This window comes from Camelus dromedarius, chromosome 7 (genome assembly GCF_036321535.1).
Source record: "Camelus dromedarius isolate mCamDro1 chromosome 7, mCamDro1.pat, whole genome shotgun sequence".
Lineage (NCBI taxonomy): Eukaryota > Metazoa > Chordata > Mammalia > Artiodactyla > Camelidae > Camelus > Camelus dromedarius.
The window spans coordinates 76,552,252-76,577,810 of record NC_087442.1 but is presented as its reverse complement, the minus strand read 5'-3'; the positions used below and the strand labels follow the sequence as shown (position 1 = coordinate 76,577,810).

Sequence of the window (25,559 nt, the reverse complement as noted above, 5' to 3'; positions counted from 1 at the left end):
GGTCCCTTTTCTCCACAGCCTCTCCAGCATTTGTCATTTGTGGATTTTTGAATGATGGCCATTCTGACTGGTGTGAGGTGATACCTCATTGTAGTTTTGATTTGCATTTCTCTGATAATTAGTGATATTGAGCATTTTTTCATATGCCTATTGATCATTTGTATGTCTTCCTTGGAGAATTGCTTGTTTAGGTCTTCTGCCCATTTTTGGATTGGGTTGTTTGTTTTTTTCTTATTAAGTCGTATGAGCTGCTTATATATTCTGGAGATGTAGCTCTCTTATTTAGGCTGATTGTTAGTGATTAATTGCCAGATCTCAGCTTTTAAAGATATCCCAAGTACTTCTTCAATTTAAAGAATCTAAATTTGAGATAATAGTATCCTGATAGCAGCCCCCAAAATGCATCCAAGAGGGCCAAATAGAATTCCATCTCTGAAGGCACTTAAAGATAGAGTAAATTCCTTTTTACTCGGGGTGGCTTACATGCTATCCCTGCTTAGAAGGCAAGAGGCTGGGTGAGATGACCCTTTCAAGGAACGGCCATTGAATCGGAGATTCTCAAAATTCTGCCAGGCCTGGAGCACAGGCACATGGGCCTTTGTCGAAGGAATTGGTGGGAAGAAATCAGACAGCTGAGAACCCTCACCAGTCATGTAACCCAGAGCACAAATACCATATGTCTTCAGGCTCCTGCCTGTCAAATCCATCTTTCCCCTGCTCTGGTAAGTGGAACAGGGCTGGCGATGATTTCTTCAGGCCTAGAGATGTTCTGAACCATTCTTTTAAGGCTTATCTGTTGATGAAAGCATAAATCACGATCGCCAGGAAAGCAAAGCTGGCAGGAGAGCAGCTGGTCCTGCGACACGTTGGTGGCCCTCGAAATGGCCCCATAAGATTCTCCACCTCTGCTCTTTTGCAGACATCACTGGGCAGGGAGGGAATCTCCTTGCTGCTAGGAGACCCATTTTTCTTAAAGCCAAAGGACCCTCCTTGGTCCTGAAAGATAAATTCAGATGGGAGGAACACCCAGGAGGAAGACCAGGGCAGCCAAAGCAGCACTAAAGAAGCAAGGCAGACACAGCAAGGAGGGTGAGGGAGGACTGTTCCGGCTGTGGGATCCCTTCCTGGGACCGAGACAGAGGCACAGAGATAACAAGGAGATAACGACTCCCGGAATATTAGGCGCAGCAGGGGACATGCTGCAGCCCGGGGCTCCCTGAGAGAGTTTATCCCAAGCGAACAAAACAGGCATTATGAAAGCAGCGGGGGAAAGAGTGGGGACTCGTCTTTCCCTTTCAAACATTGCTCCTCAAAGAAAGGACAATAGCGGGTTGATAAATGCAACTAATTGTGAGACCTCGGGAAGTGTGTAAGTGCATCCCTTAAGATTAAAAGGGAAGGAACTTGAGGGGCTTAGGCTGATCTCAGGGGGAACCGCTGGGCTTGTTTATCACCCAAACAGACTGATACGCTGCTTGGTTAGTCATCTGAGTCGTGCCATCTCTACACCTCTCCCAGCACCTAACAGCACTTGGAGGTGTTGGGGTTTCAGTGATTAGACACAGAAAACAGGGGAGATGCCCCAACTGTGAGAGCAGGGGGTCAGAATCTTTCGGCTTCTTTCCAAATGGGAAATAAAGTAAATCTGTTATTCAGAGTCCGCTGCTCAGAGCTGGGACACTGTACTTCCTGGTGGGAAAGGTGATGGCAGAGGAGGGACGGAGGTGAGAAAGGGGACAAAGGGAAAAAGTAGAAGACAGTCCTGAGATGATGGCGCCCTCACGCACTCAAGGGTCTGTCTGTGAGGCAAGCAGGGGCCGGGGCTCTTAACAGTGTCTCATGTCAGCAAGAGTTCTTTGCTGGCAAGAGATTGAACCTCTGGGATTGGTTTTCCAAATCATATGACACCACCTTGCTATCATTTCCTCCTTTGTTCATCAGTTTGGGTTCCGGGGGCTGTTGCCAATAGTAGTGAAGGAAGGGGACTGAATTCTCAAATGGCCCGATGGCTAATGAGGGTGGTGGGGTCAAATAGGAAGGACCTTCACTTCTCTCTGTCTGTCTCATTTCCTCCGAAGATGTGTTTGACCCTTCGTACTCTGACTGAGCTGCCTGCTTCTCTGTCTTAACTCCCAGCAGAGGTCTTGGCTCAGGCCAGAGGCAGGTTACCTTAGAAGGGAAGCCCAAAACCTTTGGGGGAGAGAAGGGACACCAAAGGGAAAAGGATCAGGAGCAATCCTCCGTTCCGTATGGAGAGCCCTTTGCCACGAGCTAGCGTGTAATCTTAGAATTCGCACCCCAAACAACTCAGTCTCCCTTCTCCTCCCACTGCCAAGGTGTGGCCCACTTACCTGGCTTCGGGTGTGTTTACTCAGTGGCTCCACTCCTTACTGGCTCACCTGGTCTTTGGAATCCTTTCAAACCTTCTTGATTCCAGTCCAAGACAACTCAGTCCCAGAGGACTGCACATCAGCCTTCCCTTCCTGTTTCTGATGGGCTTCAATTCCACATCCTGTCTCTGGGCGCTGGGAGTGAAGTCCAGCCGGAGTTCTGGAAGTACTGTCAGTAGAGGGTGTGAGTGGGCCACATTCATGTAGCAGAGGAAATCTCAAATTAGGAGATCACAGACATTCGCTGGTCTGGCTCAAGCTGTTACTAACACACACTTGGGAAGAAGCATCACCAGCGAGATACGTCACCTGGCACTGTTCCAGTGGCTGGACCTCGTGCACCTCTGCTGGCCTGGCTGCCTCAAGGGACGTGCTGGAGCCGGACGGTGACTTTAGAGGAGAAATGCAGGCTGCACTGTGAGCATTTGAGGACCACTTGGCTTGGTTTTTAATTTATTTCACTTGGTATGATTGCTTTGGATTATTCTATCCCGACATCACATCTTTGTCTTCTCAACTCATGAGTACTCAGCGTGTGACTCGTACTGCCTCATGCGACAGGAGCTGGACTGTGAAGATCCTAACTTCCTTTCCAGAACTTACTTGGCTTCACAAAGAAGTCTATCAGAGAAGGCCACTCAGGTGCTAGAGAATCTTCCTGCCTGCTGCTAGTCCTCATAGTCACATCAACACTTAAAGTTTAATTTTTTTTCTAAAATAAAAGTCAGCAGGTCAGAATAAGGGTGGCAAATAAACCAACAAGAGCTTTTTAAGTGGGCTCCTAGAATATGTTTTTTTAAAGTCAGGATATTGAAGTATAATTCTAGTTACATGAGTTTTGTAATTTGTGGTGTTTTTTTAGTTTGTACATGTAAATTTTTTTTAATTATGATAAAATACATATAACAAAATGGATCATTTTGTTTAATGTATAATTTAGGAGTGTTAAGTATGTTCACATTGTTGTGCACCTGATCTCCAGAACTCTTTTCATCTTGCAAAACTGCAGTTCTGTACCCACTAAACAGCAGGTCCCCGGCCCCTGGCAACTGTCATTCTACTTTCTGTCTCTGTGAACTTGACTACTCTAGGTGCTTCACACAAGTGGAATCATACAGTATTCATCTTTTTCTGACGAGCATAGTTCACTTAGCATAGTGTCCTCCATGTTCATCCATCCATGTGTCAGAATTCCCTTCCCTTTTAAGGCTGAATTCCATTGTATGTATACACTGCATTTTGTTTATCCATTTATCCATCAGTGGACATTTGGGTTGCTTCCACCTTTTTGGCCATTGTGAATAATGCTGCTGTGAACATGATGTACAGGTATCTGTCTGTGACCCTGATTTCTGTAATTTGTGTCTTTTAAAATTGAGTGGAGGAATGAGCCTGGAAGAATTCCATATCCCATGGCTTTGCATTTTTTACCATTTGGAAGAAATCAGGAATGCAGCTCTAATTTCACCAGGTAATATCTTTACAGCTTCTTCGTGTGCTGACTTTTCAAGGGCTCCTTGTGCTGTTCTTCAGCGATATGTGAGTGCTTTGAGAATTGCCATTAAATAGAATGTAGCAGCGGTTCAGCCATATCTCCGTGACTGAGACACTGATCAAAGGCAGGACCGTCATGACTGGGTGTATCACTAAAATCCACTGTTCCCGTTTCCCCTCACGTGGGACTTGAAGTCCCACCCCATGCTTCCTCGGGCCAAGAAAGCACAGGGTCCCAGGGGGCAGTCTGAAGTCCGGCAGAGTGTGCTCCACCTCTCGGTGCCCTTCCACTGGTGAAGACCTATAAATAACATCTGGGATCCTGTTTCAAAGTCAGAAAAGAGGCAGGGGCTGGGGGGTTGCTGACATAGTGTCACAAACAGACTGACCAAAGAAATGATTTCTGAATGGATCTTAGAGAAGGACAAGCCAGCCAGCCGTGTGGACAGATGAGACTCCTCCCCTGCAAAACCAGCCTGCCTTTCATGCCCTACATTGTCTGCAGGCATGTCTGAGCCATATTCTAGCCCATTTGGCATTCAGATAGCCAAGTCGGCTCCGCTCGCAGCTCAGACAATTGGGGGCTGAAGTGTTAGCATTCTGCCCTCCTGCAAGGAGGAAAGGGAATCTAGTTTGGGAACCAAAGCAAGGCTTATTCATTTCATCTCATCTTTTAAGACCCAGAGACAGAGTCCTCTACAGCCCCTCCAGACACACGGTCCTCCAGCTTGAAATGCACAGAAATCAAATGCAATAACTATTCCAGGAGAAGTGGCAGGGACGTGGGGCTAAGGTGACAGATTCTGAAGAGCAGACATACACCTTTGTGCTCTGTCTTCTTAAAATTCATCCTCTCACCTGCCAGCCTTGAGCATTGCCTATTTACATAACTAGCTGCCTGAAATGGAATGTTAGATAACGTTACATGGTGTCTCACTCAATTTGAGCCCATCCCCAGGATACGAGTGATCCAGAAGTCCTCCGACAGTGTGTAGCGTGGCCCGCTGGCCTGCAGCCAGGCCTCCGTGTGGTGTGAGCCTGTCAGCACTCCAGCTAAGCAGATGTCAGGCCCGATCGCCCGGGTGGGAGACCAGCAGAGCAGCAGGGGAGGAGGCGTGATCCAGCAAGAGGCTCAGTGGCACTTCGGGGCGTCTTCGGGGACAAACAGCATCGCTTCCTGAGCCTCACAGCAGGCGCCTTGTTCTGCCCAAGGTGCTGTCTCCCAGACTGCCAACAAAAGGGGCTGAGAAGGGGGGAGCTGCAGGATCTATGGGGACGGCTGGTACAGGCGGTCATCAGTCAGCTCTGATGCCATCCCTGGCGCTGTGCCAGCCTCACACCCCCTGTTGGTCCTTTCCAAGGCACGAATCTCCCATCAGAACTGGAATCATGCTGCTCGCTTGTAGGAGGAGTATAAATAAGAGATAAGGAGGTGTCCTGATAATGATAAGCGGGGCTATCTTCTCAGCAGACCAGATGTATCAAAGAAGGCAATTGTGTGTGTTTGTTCATTTATTTTTCAGCGTTCCAGTTCCCGTAGTCAGCTTAGAGAAAATTCCTAACCTAGTGAAGGCAGATGGTGCCAATGTCAAAATGAACTCTACAACCACTACTGCGGTCACCTCCTGCTCCACCCCATCCTCTGCCGTCTCCGCCCCGTCTTTAATTAAGCCGGTCTCGATGTCCAAGTCAGTGCCACCTTCCCCAGAGAAGATCTTAAATGGCAAAGGGATTTTGTCCTCCACAATAGACAAGAAACACCAGAATGGCACCAAAAACAACAACAAGCCTTACAGGAGACTTTCAGGTACGTGTCTGTGTCACTAGAGTCTGGTTGATGCTCAGACTGCAATTGAGTGATGTCCGTAAAGAGCGAGTGATGCGTCCTTATGATTAAGCAGGTCTGTTTCATTTCAAGGGGAACACACTGTTTACCTGCAGACAGGACCCCTTCACCTAAAAATGCAAAGGAGAGCTGGTTCTCTTATTCCCGGGCCAGATGAGGTCCCTCGTTCAGCTCAGCACTTGATGGGAGTCACCCTAGTGACCTCAAAGCAGGAGGCTCTGCGCCCCCAGCAGCAGCCTGTGGACTCTGAGACTCTTGTCATCATGCCGACAGGCTGAAGCACCCTCGGATTCCATAAAGCCTCACAGCCATGAAGTCGGACAACCCACAGCGAGAGCGTACAGTAGCTCAGAGCAGGCTTGGGACAGTCCCACTGGTGCCGTCTGCCCTTCTCTATCCTTTGGTCTAGTTGGTTTCCAGGTTGATTCTGTGGTCTGGGGCCACAACTGCCTTTCCCACACAAGCAGGTTGGAATTCCCGTTTCCTGGGAACACTGGGACTGGCACAGAGGAGGGGTACAGAGGGGTCTCTCTCTGATCTACTTAGTTGTGTGAGTAGGCACTTGGGGTGCCTGGAAGGGTGCACACAGCCAGTCCTGGAGGCAACGGTTGCCCTTGGGGGCCCCCACGTGGCTGATACTTGCTTTGGATTGATGTAGAGGGAAACCTGGCAGTTCTGCTTTCTCCAAAAGACCAAGAAAAGTTATAACTTCTTCATACACCATAGGCATTTCTCAAATGTTAACCAAAAAAAAAGGAAATACAGTTGACCCTTGAACAACTCAGAGATTAGAGGCACCCACCTTCTACACAGTCGAAAATCCCCATGTCATTTATAGTCAGTGCTCCATATCTGTGGTTCCTCCATGTCCGCAGATTCTACCAACCTCCAATCTTGTAGTACTACAGTATTTACTGTTGAAAAAGCCCTGCGTGTAAGCGGACCTGCACAGCTCAAAACCCGTGTTCAAGGGTCAGCTGTGCAGAGAAAGCCACTCTATGAGAGAGAAGCTATGTCCTCTGGTGTGAGCGTAATTCCTAAGTGCCCAAGAATTGTGGGTCATTTTTATTTTCTACTTTGCATTTCTCCGTATTTCAGTTTTTCTATCATACATCTGTAACTTTAAAAACACTTATTTCTTAAAAGTACCTCAGACCCAAAGCACTCAAATGACCATTATTTTACCCTGAAAACCTCTCCATGTCCTATTTACCCTCCATCCGGAAAGAAAGGCAGAGCCTGGTGCTCTGTTGGAGGGTGTGGGGCCTCACTGCAGACAGCGCTCCCAGCTCCTGGCTCTTTTCCTGCAGAGAGGGTTCACTTTCACTCCACAGAGGAGGCAGCATCCCTGGACGATCCAGGAGGCCTGGCTGGGCCCCGTGTCCAGAGGCTGTGCTTTCTTGTCCTGGCAGAAGCATAACCACAGTGTCCAGCCTGCACCTTAATCTGAAGTTGTTTGGGGATTTCTTAAATTAATTTATTATTATTATTATTATTAATTAATTTATTTATTTTTGCTGTTTGTTGGTAGTTTTGTCTCATTGGGTCTTTTGCTTATTTCTCTGTCACTTTCACATTTGGCAGCCACCTCCTGCCCCCAGCCAAACAACCTGCCCAATTCCAGGCCAGCAGGGGTGCTGGTGTGGATCTGGGCTGGGGTCTGACTCCGACAGGCCCAAGGAAAAGGACTCACACCAGGTGGCCTGGGGGCTATGCCCAGGCCCTCCTCGGTGGGCGGAGAGGGCTCACAGGGGAGTGGGCTTCTCTAGGCATAGCAGTTTTCTGTTCTTAAAAGTGAAGGGAAAAAAAAGAAGAAGAAGCAGAAGACAAAAGCGAAAGAAGGGGTAGGATGCAGCCAATCAGGAAATTTGTCTTGGATATGAAAATGGTTTTATGGCAAACATCATCATCACCACTGTTGCAAACACCCCACAGCTCCCAGACCTTCTTTTAAAAATAGAATGCATTCATTTATTATGGTCAGAGTTTACCAAGTTCAGAAACTTTTTCAGGCATGGCAACCTCTTTTTAGCTTGCAGCCATCTGAGGCCCTTAAGGAGACATTCCACCAAGTTTATATACACTCCCCACCCAGCCGCCCACCAGCACTGCTGCCCGTCTCCCTGAATGCCCAGAAGAGCTGTCTTACTCCTGCACTGCAGGACTTGTGTTTGCTAGGTGCCTTCCAGAAACGGCACAGGCCATCAACAAGTGGAACTTTAAAGCCTGAAGGGTCCTTAAGAAGTTGCCTCATGTCCTCTCATCTTCCAGGGGAGGAGAGCATTTCTGTAATCCAGAAGGGGCATAAAAAGAGCAGGTTTCTTAGAAGTAACCTCGACAGGCGCTGTCTGCAATCCAGCGGGATGGCCGGATCCGGGAGAGCCTCCCTCCCTTAGTGAGCCTTCATCCCGCAGGGACAGCTTGCCCAGAGTACTCATTCCCACCTGGTGCAGCAGACCCCGTGCAGGGGGCAGAGCAAGCTCCGAGACTAGCAGGCCCGCCCACATCCAGTCTTCTCCCGTGCCCCTGCCTGTGATGCTGCCCAAATATCTCTGAATCAGGGAAACGATTTTTTCCAGCCAGCGAGGCTGCATGGAAAGCTGAGGACTTTGCAAAGTAGGAGAGAGGCAGGTCACACTGACATGTCAAGGAATAATCTCTGACATTTAAACGGCTAAAACTAGCAGGGAGGCAGGGCAGGGAAGGGAGGGTGTTGTATTCTTGGAGCTGCCCCTGGGAAAAAGTGGCCCTTGGGCCTCAGGTGGCTCTCCTTGGTCTGCAGCCGACTATGCCCAAAGTGCCATATACCTGGGGAACTGTTGGGAGTGAAATAAAGTGTGAGAGCAACGTGGCTCCTTTCCATCAGGTGCCCACCTCCACCTATCCCCTTGTGCGTTCTGCATCCCTGCCGAAGCTGGACTTGGGAACTCTGGGATTCAGAGGGGAGCGCCATCTTCCTCCAGCAGTTCTGAAACATTTTAGCAGCTGGTTGGGAAAAAAACCAAAAAACAAAAACCAGATTGCCTGACAATGTCTCACTTGTTGGTGCAAATGTGCATTTTTTAAAAAATGTAGTCTTAATGCCAAATCCTATTTAGTCTCCTTTTTTCTTATATTTTTTGTTTGTTTCTTAAACCAGAGAGAGAATTTGACCCAAATAAACACTGTGGAGTATTGGATCCCGAGACAAAGAAACCTTGCACAAGATCCCTCACCTGCAAGGTATTTCTCTTTCCATAAAAAATACTTCCTGCTCTCGCTGGGGCCTTTGTCGAAATGTTTGCATGCCACTCTCTGCACACGGCAGGGTGTGGAGCCTCGACATGACCCCCAGCTGTTCTTTGTAAGGGAAATGCTTTCTTCTCTTCCATGGTAGCAGAGTGCCTGCCTCAAGCTGGCTGGCTTTTTAAGAAGGAAAAAAAAATAGGCTTCCCCTGTTACTTGTGAGGCCAGACAGTAAATTGTATTTATAGGCACTCACAGGCGGTTCTAAACCCTGCTACGTTTTAATGTATGCAGGAGCGGCGGCAGCGGCGGCAGCGCCCTGAAAAGCAGCCCCGGAGGGGAGGACGAGCCGCCGCGCCCCTGATCCGGCCACGCCGGGGTGGCCAGGGGACAGCTGACCCAAGGCGGCCGCCGTCAGGTGGCCCCCAGCCCCATATTTCTTACTGAACGGCTAATGCCTCTTGGGATGGAGGCTGTGGCCCTCTCTGCTTGGTGGGTCCGTGTGTCTGGGCCAAAGCGAGCCCCCCACCTGCACCTGGATTAACCCCAGCACGCCCTCACCGTTGCCTTTCATCAGAGAGGTTCTCGTGGGTTCTGTGCTGAAACTCGTCATCTTGTGCTTTTTTTTTTTTTTTTTTTTTGGAGGAAGCTTTGGCTTCTTAATGCCAGGAGTGTAGGGCATGGTTGCATTTGTGTGGTCTCTACCTCTTCCCAGCCAGAACAGGAGCCGTTGCCTTGAAGTTGACTTTTCAAGCACCTCCAAATTCCTATGAATTGCCGTTTCTGAGATGGAGGGCCCGGGGAAGCAGGTTTATGTGCTGATCAAAGAGGCTGTGCTTCCCGTCTCTTTTCTCCTTAGACACATTCCCTAAGCCATCGGAGGGCAGTCCCAGGCCGGAAAAAGCAGTTTGACCTCCTTCTGGCGGAACACAAAGCCAAGTCCCGGGAAAAAGAAGTTAAGGATAAAGAACATCTCCTGACTTCGGCGAGGGAAGTACTTCCAAACGCGTCCGGGCCGGCGCAGGACTGTCTGCCGGGATCTTCAGGGACCTCAGGCCCAGAACCTAAAGTCGCGTCCCCTGCGAAATCCAGGCCCCTTAACTCTGTGCTTCCCAGGTAAGTCCCACCTTGGTGAGGAAGCCTGGAGCCCGCAGTCAGGTGACTCTGCCTGGCCGGGTTGTGTGTGGTCTGAGCACATTGTGAAATGGCAGTGGCAATAGTCCTCCCTCGTGAGGCGGTTGTGAAGTTCAAACCAGAGAGTGGGCGGGAGGGGCTCAGCCCAGTGCCTGACGTGTAGCGCTTGGTGGATTTTACTGCTGCCACGATTGTCATCCTCACTGTCGTCATCACTGCCATCATCATCACCCTGCAGAGCAGACCCATATCAGATGGCGTGGGTTGTTCACAGAGCAATAGTAAGCTGGAAGTGAATGCCTGAAAGAATGACACCCACCCACCGGGTAACTTTCTGGTTGCCTGGGGTTTTAGATTAGTTGGAGATTCCTGGAGCAGAGAGTAGGGGAAGCCTGGGGGCATGGGTGGGCAGCACAGCTTAGGAACCTACTTGTCATATTTTGTGCATTTTTCCCCAACTCTCAGAGATGGTCAGGGTGAAGGGGAAATTAGCGTAACAGAGGCTATTTGTCCTTACATTTCCCTCCACACCAAGGAAGCTAAGCCACCTCTGCGGGGGGTTGTTTGGTTGTCCTGGACAGAAAGGAAAGAAGAGAGAACAAACCCCATTTGGATTAAGAGGGATTTAGAATCCATACATGTGTGTTTTAATGGGTAGTGGAGTGCCGTATTGAGCCACAGACCAATTTCTAGGTAATAGGACAGGGAACCCTCCTTCAAAAATATTAATTGAGTGCTTGCTCTGTAACCAAGGGGCCCAGGAAGGTGAATGAAACCAGATCCTGCCTTTCAAGAATTTAGAGTTTAGAAGATGAGACTCAAAATCCAGAAGATCATAGAAAGGGAACATTAATAATATAGTATGAGAAGTGCAGGTAGTGGTATCATCTGATGATTTGGGGGGGGGGGGTGATTAGGTTTATTTACTTATTTTTGGAGGAGGTACTGGGGATTGAACCCAGGACCTCGTGCATGCTAAATACTCACTCTACCACTTGAGCTATGCCCTCCCCCATCTGATAATTTTTAGTGCCTACAGTGAGTCTCAAAGAGTGATTGTCCAGCCAGCCAGTGGGCATTAAGAGGACGTAGTTATGAAAGAAGGGGAAGGAACTTATTTTTAAAGCAAAAGCAGATATTTGATGGTCATTGTTACCGATCCACCAGGATCTCTTCCACCTTCCACTTTGACGTGAGCCTGACCCATGTGACAAATAGAGCCCCTCTCTCAGAATCGCAGACCTCAGCCTCAGGCATCCGGGAGGATGGAGTCAGACGGAATCACCACCCACACATTTCCATCATCACAGTCATTGTTGCATCGTCATCATCCATTTACAGGCCACTTTCCTTGCCACTCCTCACGTTGCAAGATCATTTTGTAATGACTTCTCACTGTAATGCTAAATGTTGGTGAAGGATATTACCCTTGCTTTAGAGTTGAGGAGACAGTTCTGTTCCAAGCTTCTAGGAGGGACTTCAATTCTATATACAGTTGTTTTCAAACTTTTTGGTGGCTGAGGAATTTTTTTATTGCCTCAAAACATTACATGGTACCCAATATAAGAGCAGACCTGCCTCCACCGGAAGCCAGCTCAGCCCTGCTGTCATCGCACATGTGCCCAGAGCCCACTGTCCCCCAGCCCATCCAAGGGACCATCTTGGATTCCCCAAGGACTCCAGGGAACTCAGTTTGAAAACTCTCTTTTCTTTTTTATACATTTCTCCATCAATTTTGACTGATGCAGGCACTTCTCACCTAAACAGTGGTACCTGGCTTAACAGAGAAGCCAGGGGGCAGCCGTTAAAAAAATGAAACAGTAGACAGTAGAGCCCTAAGAGCTGCTTCTTTCTGTTCCTTTTTGGTTTAATTTTCAGGAGAATGTTTGTCAACAGAAAAATGCCAAGTGTTTATGTTCTTTAGGGAAGCAGAAGAGAGTGGATGAGGTTAATCAGCAGAGAGAATGTTTCTGAATAGAAGGGAGAAGCAAAGAAACACATTACAAATGTTGGTAAGAGAATAATTTTTGAGGATGCTTTTCAAAGTTGATGATGAAGGCACCAAAAACTCAGGGGTGAGCTCTGTTCCAAAGTTCATGGGAAGTAACATCCTCTTTCACTTGTTTTCAGTTCAGACAAAACCCCATACAATCAGAGATTTAAAACGCATAATCAAGGCAGGAGGGTATAGCTCAGTGGTAGAGTGTGTGTTTAGCATGCGTGAGGTCCTGGGTTCAACCCCCAGTACCTCTATTTAAAATACACACACACACACACACACACACACATAAATAAATAAATAAATCTAATTACCCCCCCAAAAAAGAAAGAAAAAGCATGATTAGAAGTTAATGTGCTCAACATTTTTTCCCCTCATGTTAATGATATAAATATAATAGCTGTTTCATTCACACTCATTACCTGTAATTGGCAAAAAAAAAAAAAAATCATCACACATGAGTGGAATTAGGGTACCCCCCTCCCCAGTTGTGAATTTCTCTTGCAGGGAATGCTAACATGTGTGAATTTATCTCTTAAATACCGTTTGGGTAACCTTGAGAATACTCCAGTTCTCATATTTCTGAGTTGCAACCCATTCTGTTCCTCAAAGAGGGACTGGGGTCCAGGATTGGAAAAGTGAAAGTTAGATAGCAAGGATCGGAACAGGATGGAAGGACAAGGTTCAACTCCTTGTCTGCTCACCCTGTGAGCAGGGTCATGTTTCTTTGCCTCTCTGGCCTCAAACTGCTCACCTGTCAGATGGAGATAAGAAAAATGATGGTAGGTAAAGTCCCAAGCTCTTGATAAGTGCTCAGGTATGGTAGCTGGTAGCGAGGGCTGGTGGTGTCAATGGGGAAGCAGTGCTGAGTCAGCGAGGGCTGGTGGTGTCAATGGGGAAGCAGTGCTGAGTCAGTGAGGGCCTTGGTGCTGCCTGCTTTCCATTCACCTGTCCTCCTGGCCTCTGGTCCTCAACCCAGGGGCTCTTGAATAACATACCGATATCTCTGTTTCTTTGTCCCCAACTCTAAGGGAGCACATTACCTGCCCCACAGAGCCCACAGGCTGAGGGTGACCAGGACAACCAAAACTATCAGGATTCTTGTTGGAAGGGGGAGAAGGGCAGAGGGTCGAGCTGGGCTGTGACAAGCCAGGCCCTGGCCCCCAGGAGGGCGGGAGGAAAGGTCGGCTGCAGGATCAGCGCTGACAAGATCTGGGCACGCTCCCCTCTGTCTCATAGATGCTCGCACATCTCATCTTAAAGTATAAAGTGGCAAACACTGGTGAATCTTAGACTGACAGGAGCAGTGGGGAGAGAGGCAGAAGGTCCTAGATACCTGGAAAAGGGCAGAGATGAGTCCGGAGTGAAAGCAGCTTCCGTTCGTGACGCATTAGGCAGTGTTATTGCCAACCTGGAAGCCGTTTCTCTCCTTGTCTTAAGTTTGTTCCTGTACTTTTTCTACAGCCATTTCTTAGTATTGGGGCTTTGAAGTCTCATTTCCACCTCCTATTAGTTTGGCTAATAAGTGTCCTCACTGAGAAATGTGGGTCATAATTATGCGCACCTAAGGCAGTGAGTAACTTGGAGGAGACAATGCACATGACACGGCTACACTTCGGAGGGACACAGTTAAGGTCAATCGCCCTGCGCGCTCTTCCCCAAAGCACTCAGACTGATGCTCATGCTTCCTCAAAGTGAGGGGTGGGGGAGGGACTTTCTCTGAGTTTTCCTGAGTGAAACTGGACAGGAGCCATCATCTCATGTACGGTCTTTAGACCAGACTGGTACGTGGAGAGTGGAGGGTGATGTAGTGCTGGGGAAGAAAGATTGGGTGGCAGGTTAACGCACTTGCATGACTTTTCCAACACTTTCTCCTGGCGAAGTGCCCCGTTCACCATCGCTCCTCGCCTTGGCTTTTCTGAGACACAGGCGGGTTCCAGGGCAGCGATCAGAGCTGGGAGGTCTTGAAAGCAGCCGCCACTCCATAATCGCCGGGAGGGTGCTTGCACCCGAGCGAGACATGCTACGAAGGAGAAGCCCGAGGGCTCTTCCTTCACGTTGTGCATGTGCACACAAGTGTCCACCATCATCACTCAAGTCTCTGTCTTTGCTCTCAGGGCTGATTCTGCTCCAGAGCTCACAGTTTCCATGTTCAACTTGACACTCTCCATGATTCTCCTCCCCTCACATCCTCTCTTTTCTGGCAACTGGACTTACTATTGAGTGTCTCAACCATTTTAATTTTTTTTCTTAACAAAAATTTGTGAATTTTTTTGTTTGTTTTTTTTGTTTTGTTTTAAGAACATGGAATATTTAATTAATATATATTTTCACTCCTTCAGGTGGAAATGGTGTGTATTGCAAATACTACCTCTAAAAATACTAAATCCAATTATTGTATAAAATAGAGTTATTTTAAAAATTATTGTGATAAAACACACGTAACAAAATTTACCATCTTAAATATTTTAAGTGTACAATTGAATGGCATTAGACACATTCATGATGTTCTGCAACAAAACTTTGTTTTTAGAATCAAAGTAATAGGCACCTAGTTCAAAACCAAATAGTTCTCAAATAGAGTGAAAAACAGTGGTTCCTGCCATCCTGGAACTCTCTCTACCCTCTCTGTGTGAGAGCACCTGCTTCCTGGATCCTACTGCTTTCTTCTCTCTTGGTTTGCTCCTTTATTTTGATGGAGTGTCTTTTCCATTAGCTTCCTGTGAAGGGGAGTGGGAGGGCAATGTGTAGCATCCTTATACGCCTGAAAATGTATTTATTCTACCCTCATGCCTAATTGTTAAGCTCTCTGAGTATATAACTGGATTGAAAATCATTTCTCTACTGAATTTTGAAGACCATTTTTCCATTGGGCTCCTGGTATCAGAAGTTTTTGTTGAGATGTTTAATATCATTCTGGTTCAGTTTTTATTTCTGAAGCATGGGGCTCTGAAACTTCCCAGGAATCACCCTTGATGTTGGTCTTTTTTCATTCATTGTGCTGGGTACTCAGTAGATCCTTTCAATCTGGAAACACCCATTTCTAGGATATTTTCCTATATTACTCCCTAAATAATTTTCTCCCCACTATTGCCTTTATTCTCTTTCTTAACCTCCTGTTAGTTGGATGTTGTACTGTTTGCTTTAGTCTTTTTCTTTCTCTTACCTTTTCTCCTATTTTCTCTCAATCTCTTATTTCACTTCTAAAAAGATTTTTTACTTTCCCTTCAAAACTGGATATTAAAATATTTATGATTTACTTAAGTTTTAGGATCTGGTTCTTCTTATCTGATTGCTTCTTATAATATCCTGCAAGAGACTGTCACTGGCAGAGATGATACCATTCTAATATCTTTGAAGATAGGTTTCTTAGTTTTTCCTCTTTCTTTCCTTATCTTCATTTCCCCCAAGTTTATTTCTTGTAGGTGTTCGTGCGTTTGGTATTTGGTTGGTCAGCATCATGCTGAAGGTGTTCCAGGAATGTTTGGTGATCCCTAACCATTCATATTTAGAAGAGAGGCTCTGACAGGTGGATTGGAGGTCTGTGTGTAGGACTGTCAACCAAAAGGTCATCACGTCACCAGTCAGCCTTCACTGGAGGATTCCCAAAGGCAAGATGTGGCAGGAAGCCTTTTCTCTGTGGCCATTGCGTTTTCCAAGGGAAGAATCCTGCCTGCTGGTGTGCCTGGCAGCAGGCGTTCTGGGAGTGGTGACTAAGGATCTGGCCAGGGACAGCCCACAACCCCCCTGTTTCTAGCCCTGTGCCCCCATCTGGTCTCTGCTGAGCCTGGTGGCCCCATATCTAGAGTCTCTTTAGTTGTTAGAGAGTTGATTGAGGGGTGGGGGCTGGCAGGGGCGATGGCAATTCACCTGGCTGTGTGGAGTGGTAGTGATGACCTGTGGGTCCGACGGTCACCTGACTTCCGGCTCTCCCGCTCAGTTTAGTCCTCACCTCGGACTTCTGCGGCCCTAGGTGCTCCAGGTGCCCCGCTTCTCAGAGGTTCTGTGGCAGGTCAGTTAACACTCATCCAGTCACAGCCCGTTGTCTTAAAATGGGTTCAAATCTTATTCACACTCATATCAGTTGGGACACTTCACGGGCAAGTATCGCAAAACCTTGCTTACTAAACACCCAACAATTAGGACATTTCTCACCGCAGGTGACAAGAAGTCCAGAGGTGCCAGGGTACCAGTCCCCAAAGATCAGGGGTTGGCTCTCCTTCTCTGCCCCTCTGTTACTCCACCCGCCTCAGTCCTTTGGCTCCACCTTCAGAGTCGGTAGCAAGATGGCTGCAGCGCTTCCAGGCACATCCAGGAGAAGGTGGAAACCACCTTTTCCTTGTGTCTCTTTTTAAAAGTGAGAAAAACCTTTGCGAATGCCCCCCCAGTCCCCCAAATGTATTTTCTTTGATATCTCATGCCCTTTTCCAAACCAGTCATTAACAAGGTTAATGAGAGTCCCGTGACTAGTTGAGTGGAGGCTGGGAAGTCATCACCACAACTCTCAGCATAGTTCCGTTGACCTCGTTCCTCGGCACTAATGCCTTTGGTGTCCCTTTACCGTGATTTTGAACACTGTTTTGGGGGAGAAGAGATAATGTGTTCAGTCCACCTGCTCCATTTACAGGAAGTTCTTCAGCCACTTTCCTACACGCACCTGTACTACCAGCTCTCTTTCTTTGTGTTGTCTTTCTGTTATGAAATTTTCCCCATGTACAAGAGAGTAGAGAGGATACCATGACAAACACCTGCATACCTAGTTTTAACAGTTGTAATATTAATATTTTGCAATTACATTGACTTCATCTACATTTTTAGTGATACATTTTTAAGTAAATTGCAACTATCTTGGCATTTCACCTCTAAAGATTTCCAGGGCATCTCTAAAAAGTAAATGTCTTTTCCTTTAAAACCATGATACAATTATTATATATAACAAAATCCAGCTCACTTTTATCTCCTGCAGGATGGGGAGGTCCTATCATGTTGGGGCTTGAAAAAGGGGTTCTGGAAACAACTTAAATCTCCATCAATAGGCTAGTTAAGTAAATGATGATATGTCCACACTGTGGAATACTATACTGGGGGATATTAAAAATGATGATAGATTTCTATACATGGGAAGTTTTCTACAACATCACTAGGTTAAAAAAAAAAAGCATAATACTATATACAGTGTGGTCTAGTTCTTGCTTAAAAATGCACGTGCCTCCTTGCCATACACTGGAAAGTAACACAACGTTGTAAATCAACTACACTTCAATTTAAAAAATTTTTTAATACATTTTTTTAACACATGAATGCATAGTAAAGAGGTCTGGAAGGATATAAACCCAAATGGGAGTAGCCCTGGGTCTTGAGTGACAGGGTCATAAATGCTGTTTTCTTTCTTTATGTTTGTGCATCATCAAAATCGTTTCACCGTTTGGGTCTTCAGCTGTAAGCAGGCAGTGGTGGTGTTGCCCTTTTGACACAGGAGAGTAGGGGATGCACCTGGGGAGATGGGGTCTCTGGACTATAGACTTTTGACCTGTGGAATGAATGGCATCTTTGTTTTGTAAGTATAGGAAGGTGATGTTCAATAATAAATTGTCATACCACAGAGTTCTTGTAGTAACGCTGGAAAACTACCTGTGGCCTTAACTGAGGATTTTGTGGGTTTCTTTATTTGTGGCATTATACACATACATAAAATTTACCATTTTAATCACTTCTAAGGGTACAGTTTAGTGACATTAAGTACATTCATGTTGTGGTGCAACCAACACCATCTCCAGCCATCTCCAGAAGTTTTACCATCATCCAGTACTGAAATTCTCTGCCATTAAACACTAACTCCCCATTCACCAGCGCCTGCTAACCTCTGTCTTACTTTCTGTCTCTATGAATTTGACTAGTCTAGGTACCTCGTATCAGTGTAATCCTACAGTACGTGTGCTTTGTGACTGGCTCATTTCCCTTAGCACAGTATCTTTGAGTTTCATCCATGTTGTCGCATGTATCGGAATTTCCTCCCTTTTTGAGACTTAACTAACATTCTGTTGTGTGGATGTACCATGTTTTGTTTATCCATTCATCTATGGATGGATTTGTGGGTTGATCTGCTTTTGTGGCTTTATTTTTGTACGACTGTGCTTTGGGGGTCTGGTTTGAAGTCAAGTATTCGACGCTGAGAAAGATTTCAAAACGACAGAGCGTCCACAGTGAAAATGAGGGAGGAGGGGACACGTCAGCAGAGCTGCTTCATGAAATCTGCGGGGGCAGCTTCCAAAGCAGAATGCGGAAAGCCTTTTTTTTTTTTCCTTCAAAATTTCTTTTTTCTCCAGATCTTTCTCCCTGGCCCATCACCTGGTGAAAGTGGAAAAGCAGCAAAAACAGCCAACAACTAACTCTGACTGTTCTTCTACTGACGTGGACATTTGTTCTGTTTTGTTTTTTACTGCTTAGGAAACGTTAGTGCCACCTCTTACTATGACACTGCTTTTCTATAAGCTTATAGCCATAACTGAGATGCGATCTGTCGGATTGTTTATACACATGGAATTCATTCATTCCTTCACTGAGAAACATATTTCTTCAACACCTACTGTTGAGTCAACCATGCCAGCCCGTGGGTCTGTCTAGTGGCTTGTTAGATGGAAAACATTCATCCTCAGAAGATACAGTTAAACTACATGTGGCTTGATATTAAGAAACAGGCTTGGCTGTGGGGTAAGGAACTTGTGGCCCCATCACTGGGACAAAACATTTTTTTCATGCCAGTATGAAAAGAAATTCATAAAGCCGTAGCTGAGTAGCTCTGTTTGATCGGTTTGAACTCGTTTACCTGGTCCATCTTCCCATAAGGATCCACTTTCAAAGAGAAGCAACCTCAGGGCAGGAATACGTTCCTCACATGCAAATGAACGATTCGTAACTGAATTCATGGAAGACTAGTTTTAAGTTAAATGAACTCGGTCACATTCCTGTATTTTCTATTCCGCATCCACTGAAGTTGTCCCTGATGCCCAGGTTCAAGCAGGGCAGAGCCTCAGCTCCAACAGGTCACTGTAGAGAGCTGGGGGCTGCTAATCCCCTCTGCCTGAATTTTCCCCTTGTGTCAATTTGCCACTGACCCCCCTTCCTTGATGTATCAGGAAGGCTCATGGGTCTGCCTCCCGAGCTCTGTAAAGCTGGGTGGGACTTGTTCTGTCAGAAAAGTTTATTCTGTTTGCTCTCTCTTGCCTTTAGACCATCATCTGCAAATAGCATAAGCAGCAGCACATCTTCAAATCACAGTGGCTACACTCCGGAACCCCCGCTGCCCCCAGTTGGAGGAGACCTCGCCAGCCGACTGTCGAGTGATGAGGGGGAGATGGACGGGGCCGACGATTCCGAGAAGTTAGACTGCCATTTCTCCACCCACCATCCTAGACCTCTTGCGGTAGGCCACCTTCTCTTTCTGTCCAGGCATTTTTCTCCCCTGTGCTTTGCGATATTTAGGTGATTGGGTCAGAATGCATCCTTCCTCAGGAGAGGCCTCCAGGACAGGGCTGTACGAAAGGGCTTCCCCTGGGGTTGAATGATTGCCCCCTTGAAAATCACAGAAGGGAATGGAATGGCTCCCAGCTGATTACAATCCTTTAAATCCCTGAGTACTTGTGGGCCGCCCTGAAGCCATCCTGCTTGGTGTTTATAGAGGATGACCAGGGAGCTAACCTTCCTGCCTTGCCCATCAAAAATGGAGCCTCTGATTTCCAGAGTTTGTCTAGCCCACTTGCCTTGGAAACCGTCTGTCTGAGCAGTGTGCCAGCGGCCAGCCCTGGCCGGTTTTCTCCCTGTTGGTTCTGAGTTATACTGTTACCAGGAGGTGTGACCATATGGCACCAGAACCCAGTGTGTGTGTGTGTGTGTGTGTGTGTGTGCGCGCGCGCGCGTGTAGGAAGGGAGGAAGGAGTTCACGTCAGCATGATTGCTGATTAACGAAAAGGTCAGCTCAGTTTCTCCCCAGTCCACTTTAACAATTCAGAAGGCCAAGGCCATTGGAACTGAGGTGGGAAGTATAAAGGGCCATGAGCTGGAGGCTTGTTTGTGTTTTCCCTACGGGCACGTAAGAGAAGACTGCCTGGTGCCGCCAGCACAGAGCCGAATTCGGGGAGGCCTGTAACGTGGGCCCCCACGGCCGGCTTGCTCTGCTCCCGGCTTGAGCTCTGCGAGATGAGCTCTGACTACCCCTAGGTCTCATGGACTCTGTAGGTGAAATCAATCCTGCATCAAGATAGAGGGAGTCCCTCTTCCCTTCTGTCAGTGTGATGAATAAAGGCCAGATTCACTTCCGATTTCTGGGGAGGATGGTGACCTGGGCTTTCCCAACAGCCTGAGCCTCTGCCTCTTGGCCAGGACAGAGATAGGGACAATCAGGGTTGTCTTTGACTGCCAGTAATAGAAAACTCAGCTCATACAAGTGTATGCACTTCGGTCACTGACTGGCCTCACATCACAAGAAGTCTAGAGGTAAGTGGCTCCAGGCTTGGTTCGGCATCTCCACGACGCCCTAGTCCTGAGCAAGCGTCATCTCTGCAATCCTCTTTACGTTTCACGCATGATCTTGAAGCATCAGCTACAGCTCCAATATCACATCGTCACCCAGTGGTATTCTACAAAGGGTAAAAAGGGACAAACAGAAAGGGAGTCTTCTTCTAAGCTGCTATCTTATGTCATTTCTTAAGGAAGAAAATCTTCCTCCTCACATCTGCCAGAAGAAGGTCACATGCCCAATCAGTGGCAGAGAAGGATGGGACCGTAGTAACACAGGATGAAACCAGCCGTGATTCATCCCAAGGTTCTGGGAAGAGACACACCTTCCCTGCTCACTGCTCCATGTCGGGTATTACTAAGAGTGTGGTTCTGTTAGCAAGGAAGGGGCGGGGAGAGCGGAGACGACAGTTGATGAGACTGGCAACCAGTTGGGTCTGCCAGGTGTTCAGCACAGGCCTCTACCGCCCAGCGTGGGGCATATTCTGCGACCAAGGTCTGGAGCCTCTCAGGGCGTTTCGCCTGGCTCCCGTATTGAATTAGAGACACAGGTAGCACAGACAGTCAGGGGCCTCCAGCTTCCAAGTCTGGAAGTGAGTCCGGGCTCTGCCAGACTCTGCAGCACGTCAGGATCTTTGTCCAGATGACAAGCTGCCAGGCACAGTGGATGAGGTCAGCTCTGGGCCCAGCAGGTTTGTGTGCCCTTAATGTTTTGCTGATTTAAACGGAAAGGCCATGGATTTGTTTCTCTACTTTGCCCTTTCTCTCATGGCCAATTGATCCATTAAATCATTTTTGTAATGAACGCTTGTTCAGGGTGTCTTTAGCAAGGAGATGAAGGAAGAAAATATGTCTGGACCTGGACCGGCTCCCACATGCTGCTGGGGACCAGCCTCCGTGTGCGAGGACTCCCTTTGTATGTTTTCTTGCTTGGCCAGGAAGCACTTAATGTCAAAGTGTGGAAAAGAGTTTTTTCAGCAGGAATACCAGATTTGGTGGGTGGCAAGATTTTAACGCAAGCCCCCCTCCCCCCTAAACATAAGCAGAAACAAAACAAAGGGAAGTTCTTGCATTTCCTCCTAAGAACTGTTCCAAAGGCCTGTTCCAGGAAGGGCTCGTGGAACGGGTGCCAGCCCAGCACTGTGTCTGGGATGGAGGCCAGGGAGCTGCTGGGGGAGTCCTGGGGGCGGGGGAGAAGCTGCATTTGAGTTATAGAGTCATTTGCAGACTCGTCTGAGCTCTGACCAGCCAAATGTCACCTTCGTGGAGGCCACTGCTTGCATTTCTGTCTGCTGGCCTTCTGGTTGTCCTAACAGCATCATCAATGATGTTGATTAAACATCTGACTGCTTGTATTTCAGCCTTGTGTTTTAAATGTGATAGTTTGCTTTAAACACTTTGTAGGACCTTATCTGTGTCATCTATCCTTTAGCCTAAATCCCGTCTATCCTCAGACTGAGGAAGAAGAAGAAAGTGGGGTCCCTGGCCCTGTGCATTTATAATCCAGTTGGGCACAGAGGCATCCTGTATGACGTAAAACAGCCACATGGTAATTCCCAGGTGAAACATCATGGAGTGTGTATAGGTGTTGGTGGGGGTTCAGAGTGGCTCGGTGAGTCAGATAAAGTCTTGATTAGGGCCCTGAGGGAGGGGAGCATTGGAACTGGCCCAGAGAAGAGGAAAGGGGATGGCAGGCAGAGGGAACAGAATGAGCATAAGCTGGGAGGCAGTGACGTGCTCCGGGGGAAGCCCTGCCTGCACGTGCTGATAGGAGTGGGAGGTGAGGTTCGCACCAGGAAAGGAAGGAGTTTAGCTGAGCTGGACGTGAAGTGGCTCTGTTGACAACAGATAGAAAAGGTATGACCAGTTGGCAAAAGAACATCAGAACCAGCAGCTTCCATCACTGTGAGGAGAAGCAGGGACCCACTGGCTTCCTTGAGAAGACGGCTGATGGGACAGGCTGTTGTTTTTTTTTCCCCCAACCTAAAATGCTGGGTCAATCCCAGGTGTGGAGAAGGTAGCCCTTGTTGCCACAGAAGACTGAACGGCACTATCATTGAGTCATCCTGTGAGGTTCTGCAAAAAATCGAGGCGATCTAAGCACCACAGAAATATTTTTGGTTTCAGCACTGTTGGCTTCTCTTTATCTTGAGGAAAATAGTGCCCCTGTGTGTTTTTATGCAAATGTTATTTTTCTCTGTATTGTGTATATTAGCTTATTAACCTGTAATCAGAATTAAATTTTTTTTTTCTTCACAGTTTTGCTCATTCGGGAGTCGGCTCATGGGACGAGGGTACTATGTGTTCGACAGAAGATGGGACCGTTTTCGATTCGCACTAAACTCCATGGTAGAAAAACACTTGAATTCACAGATGTGGAAGTAAGTGAGCGGCTTTCGTGCAGTGTAAGATCAGAGTTGCCCCACAAGTGTCTGAATCCCAGCTTGCTAAGTGAATGTCACCAACTGGCTTTCCATAGAATGAAATGATGCTGAAGTCAGGGTTCCTGATTGATTTTTCAATGTCAGCCCCTCATCATGACTTGCCTATAGTTTTTCAGGGGCTGTATGTGCTAAGCTTTGTCTTCTTTCACGACCATTTATGAGTTGGCAATCTAAACAAAATGAAAACGTGTTAGGCAAGACCTTGTTTATTGAACAGTGTTCAAGGGCCTTTTTGCTGTGACTAAGAACATTTAAGGATATTAAGAAAAATGCCTCTGTTTGTAATGTTAATGCTACGATGTCAATACTAAAAATTTCATCATGGTTCTGGACCAATTTGTCATTGTTTAATGTCCCATGATAAAAGAACATAACAGCGGCCAACAGGGCAGATCCTGGGCCACGCTGCGAAGTTGGTTAAGCTTGTCTTTGGCCCTTCCCACCTCCCTAGGACGCTCCTCTCACCTCTACCTGTACGTCTCTCTACCCCAATCTCAGCTTATGTCCCATTTCTCTAAGGTCCTTTTATTCTCCCACACCTCCCGATGTATTTACATTTTAATAGATTCATAAAAAGGGAAGAATCAGCCTTCTTGTCTTGGGGAGATGCTCTTGTGCACAATGACAGGCTAGACCCTCTCAAACCACAGCATGCAAGGAACTGCCATTCCGGCCACTTGGTAGTGCCAGGCCAGCCCCCCGGCTGTCCCCAGCCCCCACTCCCACAAAGGTGAGCTCTGAAGATGGCATCTTTCACAGAACCATGGATTCCTCAGCTCTAGTCCTGGAAGGTCCAGGAAAGCCAGTGCTGTACCCCTCCCCCTGCCCTGTGAAGCGCAGGAAGTAGGATGGGGACGGAATTCAAAACCTGCCCTCTCCCAGGCAGTGATGGCACCTCAGCCCCTGTTCACCACGATGCCCAAGGAGCTTCCAGAACTTCCAAGAGAAGTAAGCCCCACTGCGCCTGCAGGCTCTCAGAGTAGACAGGATCACATGTTGACACTTCCTGTGAAGTAGGAAAGGGCCACAAGAGAAGCTTATCGTTTCTTCTCACCTAAGTGACTGCCCAATGTGTCTAAAAGCCCCCCTGACATCGACCTGTGTCCCTTCTAAACAGCCGCAAGTTGGCACTGCCTGCGGGGTTGCTGGGCTCTCGGTTACTCTATGGTTGAGCCTTCTGCGCGTGTGTCCCCAGCATGGCAGCCAGCCCGGTGGTCCCCACAGCCCTTTTTTGCTCTCCTGTGTTGTGGAAGTGTAAATCCCGGACACGTGGAAGGAATGTGTTGATCTGTCTTTCGCTGCCTGGTGTCCTGTCAGCTCAAGCTCCATATTCCTTTCCTCCCCAGGAACAGAAACCCGAGCCACAGGGCATCAGGTCCCTCCCCCCTTTTCAGGACTTGCCTAACCAATCTGCTGTCACTGAGCAACATTGGGGCTGCCTGGGTGTCAACACTGGAGAGCGTAGCACCCCGCTACCCTCTCAACCTCGCTGCCCAAACCCCAGGCCCCGACGGGCCCGAACCTGGAGGGATGGCAGCCGATGGGGGCGTGGAAGACATTAGGAAGAAAAGGAACGGCCAAGACTCTTTTTTCTTTAACAAGCATTTAACTCTGCATCAGGAGACGCCAGCACAGTATTCTCTTTCAGCCAGGTCAGCATCTGGATCTCCATGCCAGCTGGCAGGGGAGGAGGGGCGCTGTCAGTAATTTATTCGCATCTGTGGGCTTTTGGATGGGACTTCCCTAGGCCAGTGTGCAGAGCTTAAGCCAGGGTACAGCCCGCCAAGCTGAAATCCACTGCTATTTGGCACCTAGAAAAGCACATTAACTATCTAGCATTGGGGGAGGGGTTCCCGGGGACAGTGAGCTGCCACACGCCCCTTGCCCTGCCTCTCCCCTGCCCCATGTCCCCTCCTGCCCCTGCTGTCCACTTAAGATGAGCAGGGAGAGGAAGGAAAGAGGTAGAAAGTATGCAGAAAAACAGCACCCATCCCAGTGCTGAGGTTCAGCCAGGGAAGCCTGGGAACTCCAGCTCTGCCAGTCAGCACATGCTGAAGCCTGAATTCATACTATTTAATGGGAAAACGACAAATCGGGATGCTCAGAGTAGACCCCAGTTATGGTCATCGATTGGGGTCCTCTGCAAATGAGCTACCCGGTATTTGTCAGTAACTTTTTATTACAAGTAACTGCCAACCCTCTGCCCACATGGATTTTTCTCTGTACTTCAGCTGGTACGAAGAAGCTTGAGTCAAGGCCAGATGGAGTGGGATGCCTGTTAGAACCGCGGGAGGCACCCGACAGCAGAGACACTGTGGTGTGCTGCGGCTGCGGGCTCTGACAAATGGGCCCTGGGGCTATTAGGAAGGGGTTGTGCAGTGCCAGACAGTTCCAAGGGCGTGGGTAGACCTTCCCGGTCTGATTTATGGGAGTCCTGGCCCGGCATGCATAGTTACGTGGCTGCTGAGAAATCACCTGCTCACCCATCTACCACCCATCCATCCATCCATTCA

General features: G+C 47.8%; 1 protein-coding gene across 15 annotated transcripts in view; it reads left to right on the top strand.

Annotated features, from left to right (window-relative positions):
* ATXN7L1 (ataxin 7 like 1) overlaps positions 1-25,559 on the top strand; it is a 260,052-nt gene that overhangs the window by 224,252 nt on the left and 10,241 nt on the right. For 12 of the 15 annotated variants that reach the window (XM_031454699.2, XM_064487683.1, XM_010984823.3 and 9 more), the window contains 6 exons: positions 5,408-5,691; positions 8,870-8,952; positions 9,815-10,071; positions 19,319-19,511; positions 22,862-22,983; positions 24,393-24,698. In XM_031454699.2, coding sequence (XP_031310559.2) covers positions 5,408-5,691; positions 8,870-8,952; positions 9,815-10,071; positions 19,319-19,511; positions 22,862-22,983; positions 24,393-24,698 — 1,245 coding nt within the window. The remainder of the gene's footprint in view (positions 1-5,407; positions 5,692-8,869; positions 8,953-9,814; positions 10,072-19,318; positions 19,512-22,861; positions 22,984-24,392; positions 24,699-25,559) is intronic. The other 3 variants (XM_010984824.3, XM_010984828.3, XM_064487684.1) reach the window with 1 other exon arrangement.